This window comes from Pangasianodon hypophthalmus, chromosome 30 (assembly GCF_027358585.1).
Source record: "Pangasianodon hypophthalmus isolate fPanHyp1 chromosome 30, fPanHyp1.pri, whole genome shotgun sequence".
In the NCBI taxonomy this organism is placed as follows: Eukaryota; Metazoa; Chordata; class Actinopteri; order Siluriformes; family Pangasiidae; genus Pangasianodon; species Pangasianodon hypophthalmus.
The window spans coordinates 2,432,569-2,451,376 of NC_069739.1; the positions used below are offsets into that span (position 1 = coordinate 2,432,569).

Sequence of the window (18,808 nt, forward strand, 5' to 3'; positions counted from 1 at the left end):
TTCCTCGAGTCTCTTCTTCAGATCTGAGAGAGAATTCCTCACTCCATCAAATGAGAGATGTTGATGGACAGTGATGCTGGATGTGTGAAATGTTGGTCTGTCCCCTTGGGGAGACAGATGTCCAGAAGCTAAAGCCTACAGAAAGCAAATTAGACTTCAAACAAAGATAAACAGCACGCACAAACAAAATACTTTGGAAAGGAAAAGAAAAGAATAAGGATGTTGTAGCACAGTGTTGCATCTCTCAGTTTGACTTTTTGCAGAATTCATGATTTTTAAAAGGTTGTCATATTTACTATGACCAGGGTTCTGTCACTACATACCCAGCATGCATTACACAAATACATCATATAATCATTATGAATCCTCCATCCTCCAACTGTCATGATAAACACATCAGACCAATGATGTGAAGTCATAGCTACTCAATCTCAAATCCACAAACTAATATTACTGAACTTAACTAAGAACTGAAGCCAAGTTAAAGAGAAGACAAACAGCACTAAACAATAACAAACAGTAATAAACTGTGAAGTCACCTGATCTCAGGATAACACCAGACACACTTGTGATGTCAGACAGGGACATTTATTGTTGCTATAACAAGAGGTGTTTTAGAGAATGTGTGAGGAACAGCTGACTCTGTAGATCAGACAGTGAGTGTTACCTGGAGGAAATAGATGTGATCGTGTGTATATGAAAGCCGCTCCAGCTCAGTGACTCTCCTCTGAAGATCAGCAATCTCCTGCTCCAGTTGCTCCAGGAGTCGTTCAGCTTGACTCAGTTCAGCCTTCTCCTGAGCTCAGTAAAGATCCTCTCACTGTCCTCCACTGCTGTCTGTGCACTGAGCTGTTAGGAGACACACACAAGATTTAAAGCTCATCTGTCATTCCCTCTCTTACTGGGACTCTAAATGACTGGTTGTCCATGTTGTGTGTGTTTCTAGGAGCAGCTCTGTCTCTGCTCACCTTTATAGTGTTCACAGCCTGTTTCAGCTCCTGCACCTTCTTCTGCTTCTCCTGGATTCTCTGCTGGGATTTCATCTGCTTTAACTCACTCTGAGGACACACCAATTAGATTCTTTTTTTTCCTTAAAGGGCTTTTTTTTTTTTGCTAAACTATATCATCAAAATCAGGTGCACGCACTCATATGTCCTTCTTTCCCAAACTGTTGCCATAAAGTTAGAAGCACACAAAACTTGAGTGTCCTGCACAGAGCCTTGACCTCAACCCCCTTGAACACCTTTGGGATAAACTGGAACACCAACTGCACCCCAGACCTCCTCACCCAACATCAGCGCCTGACCTCACTAATGCTCTTGTAACTGAATTTACATTTACATTTATGGCATTTGGCATGCGCCCTTATCCAGGGCGACTTACAATTATCTCATTTATACAACTGAGCAGTTGAGGGTTAAGGGCCTTGCTCAGGGGCCCAGCAGTGGCAGCCTGGCGGTGCTGGGTTTTTAACTCTCAACCATCCGATCAGGAGTCCAACATCTTGACCACTGAGCTACCACTTCCCTTAACACAAATTCCCACAGCCACGCTCCAAAATCTAGTGGAAAGCCTTCCCAGAAGAGTGGAGCTTACTGTAACAGATTTATTTATGTTTGCTGTACCTCAATTCATTCTCCTCCCCCCCACTGTGTGTGTGTTCATGTGTTCACCTGCCTCACCCTGTCATAGTGTTGGCTGAAATGTTCACTAACCGGTCTGACCAGATTACAATTATCACTGAGGATAAATTTAACACTCTGTTAACCAGAACACATACAATTTTAATAAGTGTTTACAGAATCCTTCTGATTGATACATAGATAAAAATTAATGTTTTAAATCATATAACTGACTAAAGCACCTGTTTCTAGATGGGAAAATATAATTAAGATGATTTAATTTTGGAAAACTTTCTCCTTCTTACCAGTTTCTCAGCTCTTTCTCCTGTGGCTATGACGGTGTTGTGACCTTTGTGATTATCCATCATACACAAATAACAGATGCAGGTTTGATCAGTACGACAGTAGATCTCAATCAGCTTGTTATGTTGAGAGCAGATCTTCTCTTGTAGTTTTGCTGAAGCTTCAATTAATGTGTGTTTCTTAAAAGCAGGAGACTGATAGTGAGGATCAAGGTGAGTTTCACAAAAGGAAGCCAGACACATCAGACAGGACTTGATGGCTTTGTGTTTTCTCCCGGTACAGAAATCACACTCCACATCTCCAGGTCCAGCGTAACAGTGAGCAGGAGAAGCAGCTTGAAGTTCAGTCTTCTTCAGTTTCTCCACCACTTCAGTCAGCAAGTTGTTTCTGCATAGAACAGGCCTTGGAGTGAAAGTGTCTCTGCACTGAGGACAGCTGTAGACGCCCTTCTGATCCTCCTGATCCCAGCAGCCATTAATACACTCCTTACAGAAACTGTGACCACAGGGGATAGCCACCGGATCCTTCAGGAGATCCAGACAGACTGGACAGCTGAACTGGTCCACTGAAAATTGATCTGCTGAAATACTGGCTTCAGCCATTTTCCTGCACTCACACACACACACACACACACACACACACACAGAGAGATCAGTTTTGTTTTCTCTGAAATGAGGAGTTACTTCCTGGTTCTTTGATTGTATAAGAGCGAGAGGAGGAGGAGCACAAACGCAGGTAGGTTATGAACACTCCTCTGTTAATCATTTCATCTCCCTTCTTTTACAGAATCCTTCTGAATGGGATGGTTCCACCTGGGGGCTGGGGAGATGGTTTGGGGTTCTCATATGGGCAGTTGTACTGTGATGGCTTGGGACTGCGATTGCTGTGGTGGCTTTGGGGCTGCAGTTGCCATGAGCACCTTCAAACTCAGGACTCCATCAATGGAGAGTGGATAGATTTTAACCAACTGGACTTCTTGCGAAAACTGATGAATTTACTGGTTGCACATTTGCACTATTTGTCCATATACTACAGAATAATAGAAGGGATTTATTTATAATTGCACTATCCGTTGCACCCAGATGAGGATGGGGTCCCTTTTGAGCCTGGTTCCTCTCAAGGTTTCTTCCTCATATTGTCTCAGGGAGTTTTTCCTTGCCACTGTTGCCTCTGGCTTGCTCATTAGGATAAATTCACATATTTACAATATATTTTTGAATCCATTCATTTCTGTGAAGCTGTTAAAAGCGCTATACAAATAAAATTTTATTGAATTGAATTGATACACAAATTGAAATTAACATTTTAAATCATATAACTGTCTAAAGCACCTGTTTCTAGATGGGAAAATATAATTAATATGATTTAATTTTGTAAAGCTTTCTCATTCTCACCTCTTTCTGAAGACATGGTGTGTGAAGGTTGGAGTGGAAGAACTCGAGTGTCCTGCACAGAGCCCTGACCTCGACCCCACTGAACACCTTTGGGATGAACTGGAAAACCGACTGCACCCCAGACCTCCTCACCCAACATCAGCGCCTGACCTTACTAATGCTCTTGTAGCTGAATGAACACAAATCCCCACAGCCACGCTCCAAAATCTAGTGGAAAGCTTTCCCAGAAGCGTGGAGCTTATTATAACAGATTTATTCATGTTTGCTGTACCTCAATTCTCTCTCTCTCTGCTTTCGTGTGCCATGCTCTGTCCCTTCCTGGTCTGACCAGATTATGACTAACACTGACAAAAGTTTTAACACTATCTTAACCAGAACACAACATTTTAACAAGCTTTTACAAAACTGAAATTAAAGTTCAAATCCTGTAACTGACTAAAGCAATTAATTCCAACTAAGAAATAAAACTAGGAAGAATTCATTCTGGAAGGATTTCTAGTTCTCACCTGTTTTTCAGCTCTTTCTGCTGTGGCTGTGACGGTGTCGTGACCTTTGTGATTATCCATTGTACACAAATAACAGATGCAGATTTGATCAGTACGACAGTAGATCTCAATCAGCTTGTTATGTTGAGAGCAGATCTTCTCTTGTAGTTTTGCAGAGGCTTCAGTTAATTTGTGTTTTTTCAAAGCAGGACGTTCTAGGTGAGGTTTCAGATGAATTTCACAAAATGAAGTCAAACACATCAGACAGGACTTGATGGCTTTGCGCTTTCTCCCTGTGCAGAAATCACACTCCACATCTCCAGGTCCAGCGTAACAGTGAGCAGGAGCAGCTTGGAGTTCAGTCTTCTTCAGTTTCTCCACCACTTCAGCCAGGATGTTGTTTCTGCATAGGACAGGCCTTGGAGTGAAGGTGTCTCTGCACTGAGGACAGCTGTAGATGCCCTTCTGATCCTCCTGATCCCAGCAGCCATTAACACACACCTTACAGAAACTGTGACCACAGGGGAGAGTCACCGGATCCTTCAGGAGATCCAGACAGACTGGACAGCTGAACTGGTCCTGATCTACTGAAATACTGGCCTCTGCCATTTTCCTGAACTCACACAATGAGTGAGAGATATCAGTTTTGTTTTCTCTGAAATGAGGAAATGTGGGTGAGGGCCAGATGGAGGGTGGTGGTGATGGCGTCATCTGTTGATGAGGGTCTTGATGTGCCTCATGACGAGCCTCTCAAAGCACTTCATGATGATGGGTGTAAGTGCAACGGGATGGTAGTCGTTGAGGCAAGACACTGGAGACTTCTTTGGCACGGGGACGATCGTGGTGGCCTTGAAGCACGTCGGAACAACAGTGCTGCTCAGGAAGGTGTTGAAGATGTCCGTGAAAACATCTGCCAGCTGGTCTGCACATCCTCTGAGCACCCTGCCAGGAATGTTGTCTGGTCCAGCTGTCTTCCGCGGGTTGACTCTGTAGAGTCTTCCTCACATCGGCCATGGTTAGACACAGCACCTGGTCATTGGGAGGAGGTGTGGTCTTCTTCACCGTCACGCCATTCTGTGCCTCAAACTGAGCGTAGAAGTCGTTCAGTGCATCTGGGAGGGACGCATCACTTTCACAGGCAAGTGAGGTTGTCCTGTAGTTGGTGATGGCCTGGATGCCCTCCCACATGCGCCACGTGTCTCTGCTGGCCTTGAAGTGGCTGTGGATTCTCTGAGCGTGTGTGCGCTTTGCCGCTCTGATGGCCCGGGACAGTTTGGCCCTCACTTTTCTTAGGGCCACCTTGTCGTCTGCTCTGAAGGCGGAGTCTCGAGTCCTCAGTAGCGCACACACCTCATCCATGGCTTCTGGTTGGATCGTGTGGTGATGGTCTTGGAGACAGTCCTGAAGAGCAGAGATGGCTCCTTCTGGCCAGGTTTTCTTCTGCTTCAGAACCGGTTTGGAGCATCTGACTAGCGGTCTGTATGCTGGGATTAGCATAACAGAGATGTGGTCTAAGTAGCCGAGGTGAGGGCGGGGCTCCGCCCGGTACGCACCGGTGATGTTTGTGTAAACAAGGTCCAGCACGTTCTTCCCTCTCTTTGCAAAGTCCACATGCTGATGGAATTTAGGGAGCACTGACTTGAGATTTGAGTGGTTGAAATCTCCGGCAACAATAAACAGTCCGTCAGGGTTTGAATTCTGCAGCTCGCTAATAGCCCCATACAGTTCACAGTTCATGGTTCACGTATGCACCGATTATGAGGACAGTGGTGAATTCCCATGGTAAATAAAATGGTCTGCATCTAACAGTCACAGAGATGAGCAGTAACTAGAAACTAGCACCGAGTTCTTGCACCATTCCGTGTTGAAGTAAACACACAAGCCACCGCCGCAAGCCTTACCGCACAGAGCTGTGTTTCTGTCAGCAGGAAACGAGGCTAGCCCGTCTAGCCGAGTCGGAAATAATCCAATTTATTGTCCAGGGAGCAGACATTGGAGAGCAGGATGGACGTTTGCTGGGATTGGATTTAATAGAACTGGTTTCAAGTTCTGATTTGACTTACTAGTAACTTGACAAATATGACACTTTTTAACATGCTTCAATCAGAACCCGATCATAGGTTTTCCTAACCCCAGGGTGACCAGATTTTTCATTAGCAACTTCCAAAACAACAGAACAAAACTTTGTGGGGACAACCAGTTGAACAATAGGATCACCAACGAAATCCTCGCCATGAGGACTCCACTTCCTCAGCAAGAGTCCATCCTGAACGAAGTAACCTCCAGCAACATCGGGTACCTCACTGTCTGAAAGAGCAAGAGTAAACAATGCAGCCAATGAAGAATCTGAAAGTTGTTCTTTACTCAATTCATCTGTGGAGAAAGGAAAAGACAGATCAGACAAGTCAGGTATAGAAAGAGAAACAACTGCCTTTGACACTCTTTTGGTTTCATCTGTCAGGGCATACTCAGCATTTTTAGTCATAGCCCGAGTTGCAACAGCCACAGGGTCCCCCTTTGCAACTTCCTGAATAATCTGCTCCTCAGACAAAACGATAGGCGATGAAGGTACATTAGGCCAAACCTGGTCTCCTGCCAATTTGTTACCCAAAATAAGGTGAACACCTTCAACTGGTAAAACAAGACACAGTCCTACCACTACCTCACCAGTCACTAAATCGGAGGTAAGCTTCACTTTATGTAAAGGAACTGATAGTGTATTCAATCCCATTCCCCGAACTAACATGCTCTCCTCAATGTAAGATTCGAGGAAAATGGCAAAATGGATTCTAAAATGAACGAATCCACAGCTCCAGTGTCACGCAAAAATTTAATTGGAACTTCCACAATTCCATCCACTAACGACACTCGACCTTCCATAACGAAAGGAGCATAACTAGACAAACAATCATTAGAAAGTTTAATCTCAGTCTCAGTACCACCTAAATGAACAGAATTGGCCATTGCAGCCGGTTTAAATTTATTTGTCTCAGCACGTTTATTTTTACTTTTAAGTACCAAACAATCCGCTTTCCAGTGTCCTTTTTCACGACAATAGTTACACGTTTTCGACGGATCAAATTTGCTTGAAGAAATGCGACCAGATTGTAGAGTGGTATTTGTAAAACGAGCTACGCTCGCTCCCTTGCGCGTTTGCCAAACAGTAGCAGTACTCCTATGAGTAAGGACAAAGTCATCAGCTAATGACAGCTTCCTCAGGAGACTGAACTTTATGTTCATTAACATATGTCGCAATTTGCTCAGAAACAGAGGTTTTAAACTGTTCAATTATAATCAACACAAGCAAATCTTCAAACGTTTCAATATCAATGGATGCACACCAACTTGTAACATGTCGTCTTAAATCTCACACAAACTCCAAATGGGTCTGGCCTGGAGTCATCTTGCATGACCTAAATCGTTGTCGATACGTTTCAGGCACGCACTCATATACTTTCAATACCGCCGATTTAACAGTATCATAATCTTGGCACTCATCAGTAGTTAAAGCAGAAAAAGCTAACTGCGCCTTACCAACTAAAACACACTGCAGCAACAACACACAGTTTGCTTTAGACCAACCTTGAATTTCAGCATCACGTTCAAAAAGAGTAAAAAAGACATCTGGATCTTGTTCATTAAATTTAGGAACAAGTTTCAAATTTTGATGAAGTGGAAAACCTCCAAAAGCACCTGATTCCACTGAACTATCGGTTTTCCTCTTACTCTCTTGTATTAGTTTGAGTTTTAAACACTCCAGCTCCATTTTCCCCTTCTCTAACTCAAGCTTACCAATCTATCTGCAGTAACAGTAACTCTTTTTGTTGGTCAAAAGTTAAAACAGACTGTGAAGCAGATAAGCTTTGTGCCTGCACGTCTTGAACTTGCTCCATTTCAGTTGATAAAACCTCTTTTTCCATCAACTTATTTTTTATATTAAATTTTGATAGTACTTTCTTTGAGTCTCTTATCACTAATTTTAATTTTATAAAACTCCACAATTTTCAAAATTTGCTCTTTTGTGCATTTATTCAACAATACATGTGAAGGCGATTTAACAAATTTTTCAACATCAGTCATAAACACTTCACAGACCACAAGCAACTAATTGTGCAAACAAACACTTGGAATTTTCCCCCTATCTACCTTTTTCAAACAAACAGTCTATCTAACTTAGTAGAACCTGATCTTCATGCAGTTACCGGCGGGGGGAAATTAAGCGCATGAACCCAATGGGTGAAACTGCAACCGATTAAACCAGCACCAATTCACAACACCATGGAAGTGCTCCCGAGACAACCGCTACTACCCGCTTTCACCACAACACTACAAAAACAATAAAACGACATGTCTCAAAGGAACCAAGTCGCTAAATCTAACCGGGAAAAACTCCAAGTAAAACAAAAAATTTGCACAAGAGTTACTTACCCATCTGCGACTTCACACGGCAACCAACTGCACTAATCACTTTCAGGTGTCCCCCAACACATGACTAAATTGCAACGTGACGTCAAACTATTCAAACAGGATTTCCCTCAAAACGTCACGAACAAACGAACTGTGTTCAAACGAATGAATGAAATCCAAAATGAAACACAACGAAACGAATGAATTTTTCAAATATTTCAATCATTCTTACACTATCGAACAAATTCTGAAGAGGACGAGCCCCCACTTGTTACGCCCCCATGGCTCAAGAAGGACGTAACAAAAACGGGGACACACAAGAAAGTGCAAATAATGTACAAAATTTATTAACAGAAGAAAACTATACAAAAAAGAAACAACGTAACATGAACTAGTCAGGAATCAGTAGTGTAAAGTTAGGTGTATGCATGAAAGTGTAATGGACCGTAGCAGTGTTGGATGTATAAAGTAAACAAGATTAAACGAAACCCAAATGAAACCACGTCCATAGTGCAGCTCGCTCCTGGCCAATTGCCATACTGCTTTTTAAAAGGTAGGGCAGGAAACCAACAGCAGGTGTCCTCAATGATCCCATCCAGGAACAATCAGTTGGAAGGCGGAGCCATTGCACAATTCAACCCACGGAGGACGCACATAACGCATGGGTCGTCACACTGCTGAAAACTCCCAGCATACAAACAAAATAACAACTTTGCTAAAGAGTCCGCTGCTTCACCTGTTCTCCCCCTGAATGATAAATCAACCATCCAATAAGAATCCTCCTTCCAGTAGGGAGGCGGGACTATAACTTTTACAGCCAATCAGATAGGGATTGCTTTCTTAACCATATTTGCATACAAACAATATAAAAGGTTCTCGCTCTTAAAGTGCAGTTACATACAAACGCAAACCTTGTATGTGTCCTATTAAAACATGTACATGGATATTAATCAAATATAATGTCAATCAGTAATATCTTTAGTAATAAAAATGTACCCAAGGTTACATACATAAATAAGAACCACAATGGTAAAAGACACAAAAATGAATTGAAATCATCAGTCTCAATAAACACACAGGAGTGACTGTGTTTTTGTGCAGATGGATTGTGTGCTAGTGAGACAGATGACTGAGCAACAATGTGACAATGTGCAGGAATTTTACATAAAACACTACACACTTTATTTTGGATCACACAATTTCACAGCAGAAAATGAGTAGAACCCAAATCCAGCGTACAGAGGCTGAGTGAATGTGGTGTGAACTCTGTGGAGGAGCTTCATCGTGTCAGAGACGCTGTAGAAGGACAGAGTTCCTGCACTGTGATCCACATACACTCCTATTCTGGAGGATGATGGAACTCCAAGCTCAGCCTTAATATTGTTGTGATAGAAACAGAGAGAAGAAGAAGAAGAACACCGCAGACTCCAGGACTGATTGTTGTATCCAAACACACACTCATTACCCCGTCCTTTTCTGCTGATGTCTTTATATGAGACTGAAATGAACACACCACCATCACTGCTCCAGTCCACCTCCCAGTAACAGCGTCCACACACACTCTCCTTACACAACACCTGATACCAGGAGGCAAATCTCTCTGGATGATCAGAGTACTGCTGCTCTTTCACACTGTATCTCACCGCTCTGTTCTTCTCAGACAGAATGAGTTTACGATGTACTGTGTTGGGATCCAGAGTCAGATAACAGAAATCTGAAATAAAAGAGAAAAACAAACTGAACGTGGCATGTTTTATTAAAAGTGTAAGCGCTAAGCATATAGCCAATACAATAATTAGCTTTTAACATTTAACCAGAGTTTTGTAGTTTTTCGCCGTCCTTTTATCAATACAAAGAAGCGTACCCGGAAGTGCAAATGGACTACATTTCCCATGAGGAGGTCACCTCCGCCATTACTAATTTACATTTTAGAAAGAGCCAGTGTGAGTTTAACAGAAGACGAACGCGACTTACAAGGTAAGAATATTATTTTTTGCAGCTTTGTTATTAGTTTCTGTTTACAAAAATAAGAATGAAAAAGAAATTTTGGAAACGTGTGCAGAAAGTTTGAGAAGTTAGTGTAGCAGCTCGCTGGATAACTGTGGTGCACTAATACTGTCCTCCTAATGAGAGGAAATGCACAGTCAGATTATCAAAGTGTTCTAGTAATGGAAGGAAGGTTTGATTAGAGGAAAATAAATGCTTTTTATCTGTGTAGCAGAAGATGGTGATGCAGTACAGCATGCAGTCAATACCACTGACAGAGCATGTGTGTTTGAAGCTAAACACATAAACCCCTCTACAGGTAAGACTGTGCCTTATAGCATTTCTAATTTCATTACCTCATGTTGGTGCATGAGAACAGTAATGACATCAATAACTCCACATGACGTATTGTTGCTCTTTCCTGCATACTCTCTCTGCATTTAGTAAAGACAGCTGAGTCTGACAGCAGCCATATCTAATGCAGTGAGATCAGTGTAGTGTGGCAGTGACACAGTTAGAGTGATGCTTACCGATTCACATGAGTCACATGACCAGTCCCGGGATGGAAACCTGGTGCCCTATGCATCTTTTCAACATGCGGCACAAAGACCTTTTTTTTTCTTTTTTTTTGGTAATCACTACTGTGCTAGAGGTTCTTTACACTCACTGTCCACTTTAATAGGAACACCTGTACACCTGCTCATTTATGCAGTTATCCAATCAGCCAATCATGTGGCAGCAGCATAATGCATAAAATCATGCAGATCCAGGTCAAGACCTTCAGTTAATGTTCACATCAAACATCAGAATTAGGAAAAACTCAATGTTCTTTGTTTTTCACACCATTCTGTGTAAACTCTAGAGACTGTTGTGTGTGAAAATCCCATGAGATCAGCAGTTTCTGAAATACTCAAACCAGCCCATCTGGCACCAACAACCATGCCACGGTTAAAGTCACAGAGATCACACTTTTTCTTCATGCTGATGTTTGATGTGAACATTAATTGAACATTGACCTGGATCTGCTTAGGATTTAAATAAAATACAAAAAATCTGTTTAACATGCCTGTTTCTAAGGTAAGAATTGTGTTTGTAGATTAAAATGATGTCTGTTTCTGCTTTTATATGCAGACCTGCTGTTACATTTGCTATTCAGTCAACCAGTAAAAGTTGTTTAGAAGGTAAACGTCATTCTGGGTTATTAATTTTGTTAGAATCAATGGAAACAATATTTTTAATTTCTTATTACTTAAAGTGCATTTGGTCCCCACAAGGAATGAAAACAGCTGGTGTGTGTGAGGGTAGACCTCACATATACTAAATACCGGAAATAGGTCCTACAAGTGACCACTGTGTTTTTTATGTCGGATTGGGAATTTGCAATGAGATTATGATTTACTGACATTTTCTTTTTGTCTGTTGGACCTTTGGAAAGGGGGGTCCCCACAAAGAATAAAAACAGGTATAGGTGTGTGTATGTGTGTGTGTTTTACACATACATTTCAGAAAATCTTCTCTGCTCTCTGGTAGTAAAATGATCTGAACTGCTGCAGCTGTGGAAAGAAAAATGGAAATGAAGATAAAAAGCATCATCAGGTTGTGTAAGAGATAGAAATAGTTTAAAGTGATACAGTCAGTTTATTCATTTTAAATCAGTATTTTAGGAGCATTGCTAAAAAATAACACTTCACAGAGCAAGTAAAGACGTCCGTCATTGTGTTTCTCCAGCAGCAACAGCTCCTCTTACCATGTGGAGGGATTTTGTTGAATTCCTCCTCACAGAATTCCTCAAGTCTCTTCTTCAGTTCTGAGAGAGAATTCCTCACTCCATCAAATGAGAGATGTTGATGGACAGTGATGTTGGACGTGTGAAACGTTGGTCTGTCCCATGGGGGAGAGTGACGTCCAGAAGCTAAAGCCTACAGAAAGCAAATTAAATTTAGAACAGCTTGTGTAAACAAATTTTCCTGCAGTTACATTTATATAAAAGAATAAGGATTTTGTAGCACAGTGTTGCATCTGTCAGTTTCAGTGCTTTAGCAGAATTCATGATTTTTTAGTGATCATATTTATATCTATCAGTGTTCACTACATTACCCAGCATGCATTACACAAATACATCATAGAAGCATTATGACTCTTCCTTATATGCCATCAGTTTTTAATGTCATAGCCATAGATATAGGAAAACTGTAGATACATTAGTCAGTGTTGGTGGCTACTGTAATCCTTCATTGCTCAACTGTCGATAAACACACCAGACAAATGAAGTCATAGCTGCTCGATCACAAGTCCACAAACTAATATTACTAAACTTAGCTAAGAACTGAAGCCGAGTTAAAGAGAAGCTAAACAGCACTAAACAATAACAAACAGTAATAAACTGTGAAGTCACCTGATCTCAGGATAACACCAGACACACTTGTGATGTCAGACAGGGACATTTATTGTTGCTTTAACGAGAAGTGTTTTAGAGAGTGTTTGAGGAACAGCTGGCTCTGTAGATCAGACAGTGAGTGTTACCTGGAGGAAATGGATGTGATCGTGTGTGTGTGAAAGCTGCTCCAGCTCAGTGACTCTCCTCTGAAGATCAGCAATCTCCTGCTCCACTTGCTCCAGGAGTCGTTCAGCTCGACTCAGTTCAGCCTTCTCCTGAGCTCTGATCAGCTCCGTCACCTCTGAGCGCTTTTTCTCCATGGAGCTGATCAGCTCAGTGAAGATAATCTCACTGTCCTCCACTGCTGTCTGTGCAGTGAACTGTTAGGAGACAAACACAATATTTAAAGCTCATCTCTTATTCCCTCTCTTACTGGGACTCTAAAAGACTCATTGTCCATGTTGTGTGTGTTTCTAGGAGCAGCTCTGTCTCTGCTCACTGCTCACCTTTATAGTGTTCACAGCCTGTTTCAGCTCCTGCACCTTCTTCTGCTTCTCCTGGATTCTCTGCTGGGATTTCATCTGCTCTTCCTTTAACTCATTCTGAAGACACATCAATTATTTTCAGCTCTTTATAAAGTACATTCATCTTTATTAGTTCCCACATCACAATACCTAATCACCTGGCAGCACAGTGTTGTAGAATTTCTATATGGTTACTGCATTTTGTAGTGTTACTAGCTAGAAATAACTTCCATGCTGCTTATGGTGAGTGGCAAAATAAAGAGTAAAAATTGAGTATTTGGCTGGTGGAAAAGGCCAGACTGATTACCAAAACAACTGCTGCTAAATTCAGTTTAATTCAAATTTATCTGCATTGTGCTTTTAACAGTAAAAATTGTCACAAACAAGCTTAACTCTGAGTGATACTAATGAAGTCCATAAAAATCATATACATTGGTATACAGTAAATTCTCAGTTATGTTTTTACAGTAAACATTCTGTAGATTTCATGTCATGGGTTTTTTGTTATGACAGGATTCTCTGTTCTCTGAGTCCAGTTAGCTGGCAGATGGAAGATTAGCCCAGTGTATGAATGCTAGATGTGGGTGAACTCTGTAGATTCTTGTATGTGACATGGATAGGAGTTGGGGCAGAGGAGTGAAAAAAAAAAAAAAAAAAGGAAAAACTGGATGAAGGTGTGATGTCTTGGATGCCTGCCAGAGAGAATCTGAAGTCCTGAGGAATTCAAGATCATGTTCAGCTCCTGTCTTCAGTCTCCTCAGTGATCTGCAGCTGTGTCATGTTTAGGACATGTTTAAGTACTGATTTGAGCCTGTTTCAGTGCCCACTCATGCTCACATCTTATATGAAGTAACTCACATGTTTTGTAATTTTTTTTCTTTTTGCTTTATTTTTGCTACAGTACATCATAAAAAGTGTGTACACACCCGACCATCACACCCATATGTGGTTCTTCCCCAAATTGTTACACAAAGTTTGAAGCACACAATTGTATAGAATGTCTTTGTATTCTGTAGCATTACAATTTCCCTTCACTAGAACTAAGAGGCCCAAACCTGTTCCAGCATGACAATGCTCCTGTGCACAAAGGGAGCTCCATGAAGACATGGTGTGTTGAGGTTGGAGTGGAAGAACTCGAGTGTCCTGCACAGAGCCCTGACCTCAACCCCACTGAACACCTTTGGGATGAACTGGAACACGGACTGCACCCCAGACCTCCTCACCCAACATCAGCGCCTGACCTCACTAAAGCTCTTGTATCTGAATAAACACAAATCCCCACAGCCACACTCCAAAATCTAGTGGAAAGCTTCCCAGAAGAGTGGAGCTTACTGTAACAGTTTTATTTATGTTTGCTGTACCTCAATTCATTCATTCTCTCTCTCTCTCTCTCTCTCCCCCCTCTGTGTGTGTGTGTGTGTGTGTTCACCTGCCTCGCACTGTCATAGTTTGGTGTTTGCTAAAATGTTCGCTAGCTGATCTGACCAGATTACAATGATCACTGAGGATAAATTTAAATCTGTTAACCAGAATACATACAATTTTAATGAGCTTTTACACAATCCTTCTGATTGATACACAAATTGAAATTAAAGTTTAAATCATATAACTGAATTAAGCACCTGTTTCTAGAAGGAAAACAGGAAAGTATCATTAAAATTATTTAAATTTGGAAAGCTTTCTCATTCTCACCTCTTTCTCAGCTCTTTCTGCTGTGGCTGTGACGGTGTCGTGACCTTTGTGATTATCCGTCATACACAAATAACAGATGCAGGTTTGATCAGTACGACAGTAGATCTCAATCAGCTTGTTATGTTGAGAGCAGATCTTCTCTTGTAGTTTTGCAGAAGCTTTAATTAATGTGTGTTTTTTCAAAGCAGGATGTTCTAGATGTGAGTTAAGATGAATTTCACAGTAAGAAGCCAGACACATCAGACAGGACTTGACAGCTTTGCATTTTCTCCCGGTACAGAAATCACACTCCACATCTCCAGGTCCAGCGTAACAGTGAGCAGGAGAAGCAGCTTGGAGTTCAGTCTTCTTCTTCAGTTTCTCCACCACTTCAGCCAGCATGTTGTTTCTGCGTAGAACAGGCCTTGGAGTGAAAGTGTCTCTGCACTGAGGACAGCTGTAGACACCCTTCTGATCCTCCTGATCCCAGCAGCCATTAATACACACCTTACAGAAACTGTGACCACAGGGGAGAGTCACCGGATCCTTCAGGAGATCCAGACAGACTGGACAGCTGAACTGGTCCTGATCTACTGAAATACTGGCCTCAGCCATTTTCCTGCAAAAAAAACAACAAAAAAATAACACTGAGGCAAAGAGAGAGAGAGAGAGAGAGAGAGAGAGAGAGAGAGAGAGACTCAGAGAACAGTTTTTTTTTACTTTGAATGAACTTTGAGCTTCTGTTTTTATAGTGTGACGGAGAGAGTGGGTGGAGCTTTAAATAAGGAGAGTGTAGATAACCTCCATGACTGTAATGGTGTAATGTGATATACCTATTAAAGTTGTTAATGTGACATCAGGAGTTTTTGTGTTTTCTAATAGATCAAATAAAGAGAGTGTCATGGTTACACTGAAGCCGGTGCATGACTACGATTCCCATCAGTGACTGCACCTCACTGGTCATGTCACATGACTGCTTGCACCTGTTTCACATTTTGGGATTAATCAGCACTAGTATAAGAGTCACGCCTTGCACAGCACTTGTCTAGCATTTGTCTTTTGTTGTCATGTTGTGCTTCCTTGTCCGTGTATGTCTTTACCTCAAAACCATAATTCATGTTTTGGTGTATAAGTTTGTGCTGTCTGTATCATTTGTTTGTCATTAAAATAGAAATCTACACTTGCATCCACCTCCTCTATATAATCCTGACAGAGAGAAGATTAAACACTTCTTCAGTAGTCATGTTAGTGTGAGAACAGCATTATATGTTAACAGCTTTTTCCAGTCCTGTGTGAATATAAAAAAGATTTATCAAATGTTGTCAAACTTGCACTAAGACTTGTCCTGGAATAAAAGGATTTTAATGTATGACTGTGATGTTGGGCCTCTTCACTCAGGTCATAAACCATTGTCTTGTCTCCTACTAGGACCATCACCTCATTCTTGACAGATACTTCCTCATTCTCTCCATTCCACCTCAACCTCCATTCACTTCATACCATCCTGCAGTTCCTCTCTTCGTCCATTGCTGCTCCCGCCTTCCTCTGAACCAGACAGCACCTCTCTTTTACTTAACAGAAATTATTAATCATATTTCTGTTTCTGTGTAGACTATTATACACTCTATCCGATTTGTTGCTTCAGTCAGTTATAAGAATTAAAATGTAATTTCAGATGTATTCATCTGATTTTTTAAAAAATGTCAATTAAAATTGACTTTTGTCTTCACTCAGTGTTAATCAGGTCAGAAAGGTAAGAAAATATTTAACCAGCCAACACTCATCATACAGGCTTTTTATCAGTTTATAGCGGCACATGATGATGTTAATTTTTAACACTGTACAACAGGTCATCTCTGTGTGATATGTGAACACATTTCTGCACAACCATCTGTATATACTGTTTATGTTATACATATGTTGTATATATTATTCACTGTCATTTTTGCACACCTGTTTTTTGCTCATCTTTTCTTTAATATTTATTACTTTTACTCTTGTTGATGTTGTACACAACTTTATATAATATTTTCAGTGTGTTTTTTGTAGATCTGCAATTCTGCTTTTAATTTTATTGTTATTCTTTATGCTGCTGTAACATGATTTCCCCAGCAGGATCAATAAAGTCGATCTATCTATCTATCTAATGCTCAGCAGAACAAGAGTGAAACTTTAACTGTAGTTAATAATCCACACAGCTCATAATGCATAAACAGCTGTGATTAAGAAATTTACCCTTACCCACACAAGTAACTCAATCCTTTAAACTTTGAGATTTCTGTGAATCCAACAGCTTTCAGTCTTTTACATGTGAACTGTATTTTATACATACTAGAGTGAGTTAAAGGAGGATCAGAGGAAACAGGGGTGGCTTGTATCAGTGGGGTATCAATTCGATCATAACGGCCAACTGCCACTTCACGCTGAGGTAAAGGAAAGCAAAAATGTATATTTTGTTCGTCACTTTAATATAGTGGTTTTCATGTGTGATGTTAAATATCATTATAGAGTTGTAATGTTTTATATTTTGAAGTTTTTATAACGTTCCTGCTTCAGTGTTGTGTAATTTATCGTCCTGTTTGCGCGCGTGAGCTAAATCAGCAGCTAACTCTGAGGTAAATATTAGAACCGTTTTAAATATTTAAATTGGCAACTTGAACACGACAAACTTAACATTTATAACTTTATAAGTTAATTATTTTCTAAACGTTAAGAGAGTAAGAGCATTTGGAGTGGAAATGAGCCACAAAACTAGTTAATTTTGATTAACCGCAGTGCGAGGGGAAAAAATGTAGCCGTTCCCGTAAAACGAAGGCTTTAAGACCAAGCAGAAGCCTCTGCCTGCTCGTTGCTTCGGCAGTGGGCGGAAGTGATGCGCAAGCGGCAATCCCATTGGCTAGCGCTCACCGTCTGCGGTTTGAATTCAGCAAATAAGTTCGGGCGAAGCAGCAACCTGATTAATATTAATGAGCCCAACAGCCTATAAGACATTAGCGTGACAGACACTGAGCAGCTGACAATATGTACTCTAAAAAGAGAAGTCGTCTTTGACAATTGTAAGTTAATGTTTATAAATAGATGAAAATATTTTATATTGTAGTAACTTTGAGTGTGTTTTTAATCTCAGACCTCATTATTGTTAGTCTTTTTTTCACAGAAACCTGCCAATAATTCTCTAAGTTCTGCATTTCATTCATGTTGGAATAGACCTGTATGACTTACTTTCTTCTGTGGAACCCAAACTGTGTGATCCTGAAGATTTGTGCCGCCTCCTTCCCATGTCATTTCAGGGAGCTTTGGAGCTTCACAAGGATGCAAAAGTATCATAAAAGTTTTATTTAAAAAAAAAAAAAAAAAAGTGTATCAGTGAATAACAACTTAAAATTCATTCTGTTTCTCACACAGAGCTATTATATGACTTCAGAAGACTTGGAATATATGCAAACTGTGACAAACTGGTTATAAATAATAATCATTTTGAGATGGTGCTTATTTTAATCAACAAATGCCATGATTTTCTTGCCCCAGTATTTTACATTTGTTATTTTTGTCTTTCAGGTGCATTTCCAAAAAAAACCTTCAAAACAAGAGCATGAAAGAAACAAACTAGAACAAGTGCCACTAATAACTAGAATTTACACTGTCTGAAATTTGGGAAATATTTAAAACTGAAAAGATAGAATGAAATAGAAGATAGAGAAATGAAATAGAATGAGAGAGTCTGGGTGTTTGGCCTCCGAAAATGCTTCTTGCAGCTTTAATTATTATTATTATTATTATTATTATTATTATTATTGATGTTGTTGTTGGAAACAAATACAAAATATTGTTTTAACAGAATACACATAATTAGAATTTATTTATTTTTTATTTTTTTTTTTATGGCTTACAAGTAACCTGACGTGTGAAAACTCAGGGCCCTGAAGAAACTGCTGAACAATAAACCCAACACATGGATCAGTATCTGGATTAGAAAATGATATTTATTTATGTATAATTGTTATTACTTATATTATTATTATTATTAGTAGTAGTAGTA

At 40.5% G+C, this 18,808-nt stretch overlaps 3 protein-coding genes across 3 annotated transcripts; all 3 read right to left on the bottom strand.

The window, feature by feature from the left end:
- Positions 1 to 697: 697 nt before the first annotated feature.
- LOC113525739 (E3 ubiquitin/ISG15 ligase TRIM25-like) lies at positions 698 to 2,605 on the bottom strand. Its single transcript, XM_053231721.1, has 3 exons — positions 1,928 to 2,605; positions 969 to 1,058; positions 698 to 849 (listed from the first exon to the last, which is right to left on the bottom strand). Exons 1-3 carry the CDS (start codon positions 2,525 to 2,527, stop codon positions 781 to 783), a joined length of 759 nt encoding a protein of 252 aa, XP_053087696.1. The 5' UTR covers positions 2,528 to 2,605; the 3' UTR covers positions 698 to 780.
- Positions 2,606 to 3,400: 795 nt separating this feature from the next.
- Positions 3,401 to 4,766, bottom strand: LOC128317857 (E3 ubiquitin/ISG15 ligase TRIM25-like). The gene is made up of 2 exons (XM_053231720.1): positions 3,826 to 4,766; positions 3,401 to 3,537 (listed from the first exon to the last, which is right to left on the bottom strand). The coding sequence occupies exons 1-2, from the start codon at positions 4,513 to 4,515 to the stop codon at positions 3,448 to 3,450; spliced, it is 780 nt and encodes a 259-aa protein (XP_053087695.1). The 5' UTR covers positions 4,516 to 4,766; the 3' UTR covers positions 3,401 to 3,447.
- A 2,931-nt stretch (positions 4,767 to 7,697) lies between these two features.
- LOC128317850 (tripartite motif-containing protein 16-like) lies at positions 7,698 to 15,452 on the bottom strand. The gene is made up of 6 exons (XM_053231709.1): positions 14,791 to 15,452; positions 13,081 to 13,176; positions 12,721 to 12,954; positions 11,945 to 12,116; positions 11,697 to 11,750; positions 7,698 to 9,925 (listed from the first exon to the last, which is right to left on the bottom strand). The coding sequence occupies exons 1-6, from the start codon at positions 15,382 to 15,384 to the stop codon at positions 9,393 to 9,395; spliced, it is 1,683 nt and encodes a 560-aa protein (XP_053087684.1). The 5' UTR covers positions 15,385 to 15,452; the 3' UTR covers positions 7,698 to 9,392.
- Between the last annotated feature and the right edge of the window lie 3,356 nt (positions 15,453 to 18,808).

Coding starts and splice junctions, on each gene's coding strand:
- LOC113525739 (XM_053231721.1), bottom strand. CDS start 2,527: ATGGCTGAAGCCAGTATTTCAGCAGATCAATTTTCAGTGGACCAGTTC. Junction 1,059..1,927: donor GAGAAAGAGCTGAGAAACTG/GTAAGAAGGAGA, acceptor GTGTGTCCTCAG/AGTGAGTTAAAGCAGATGAA. Junction 850..968: donor AGGCTGTGAACACTATAAAG/GTGAGCAGAGAC, acceptor GTCTCCTAACAG/CTCAGTGCACAGACAGCAGT.
- LOC128317857 (XM_053231720.1), bottom strand. CDS start 4,515: ATGACGCCATCACCACCACCCTCCATCTGGCCCTCACCCACATTTCCT. Junction 3,538..3,825: donor CAGAAAGAGCTGAAAAACAG/GTGAGAACTAGA, acceptor CTTCTGGGAAAG/CTTTCCACTAGATTTTGGAG.
- LOC128317850 (XM_053231709.1), bottom strand. CDS start 15,384: ATGGCTGAGGCCAGTATTTCAGTAGATCAGGACCAGTTCAGCTGTCCA. Junction 13,177..14,790: donor CAGAAAGAGCTGAGAAAGAG/GTGAGAATGAGA, acceptor ATGTGTCTTCAG/AATGAGTTAAAGGAAGAGCA. Junction 9,926..11,696: donor CAGAGAAGATTTTCTGAAAT/GTATGTGTAAAA, acceptor CTTTTATTTCAG/ATTTCTGTTATCTGACTCTG.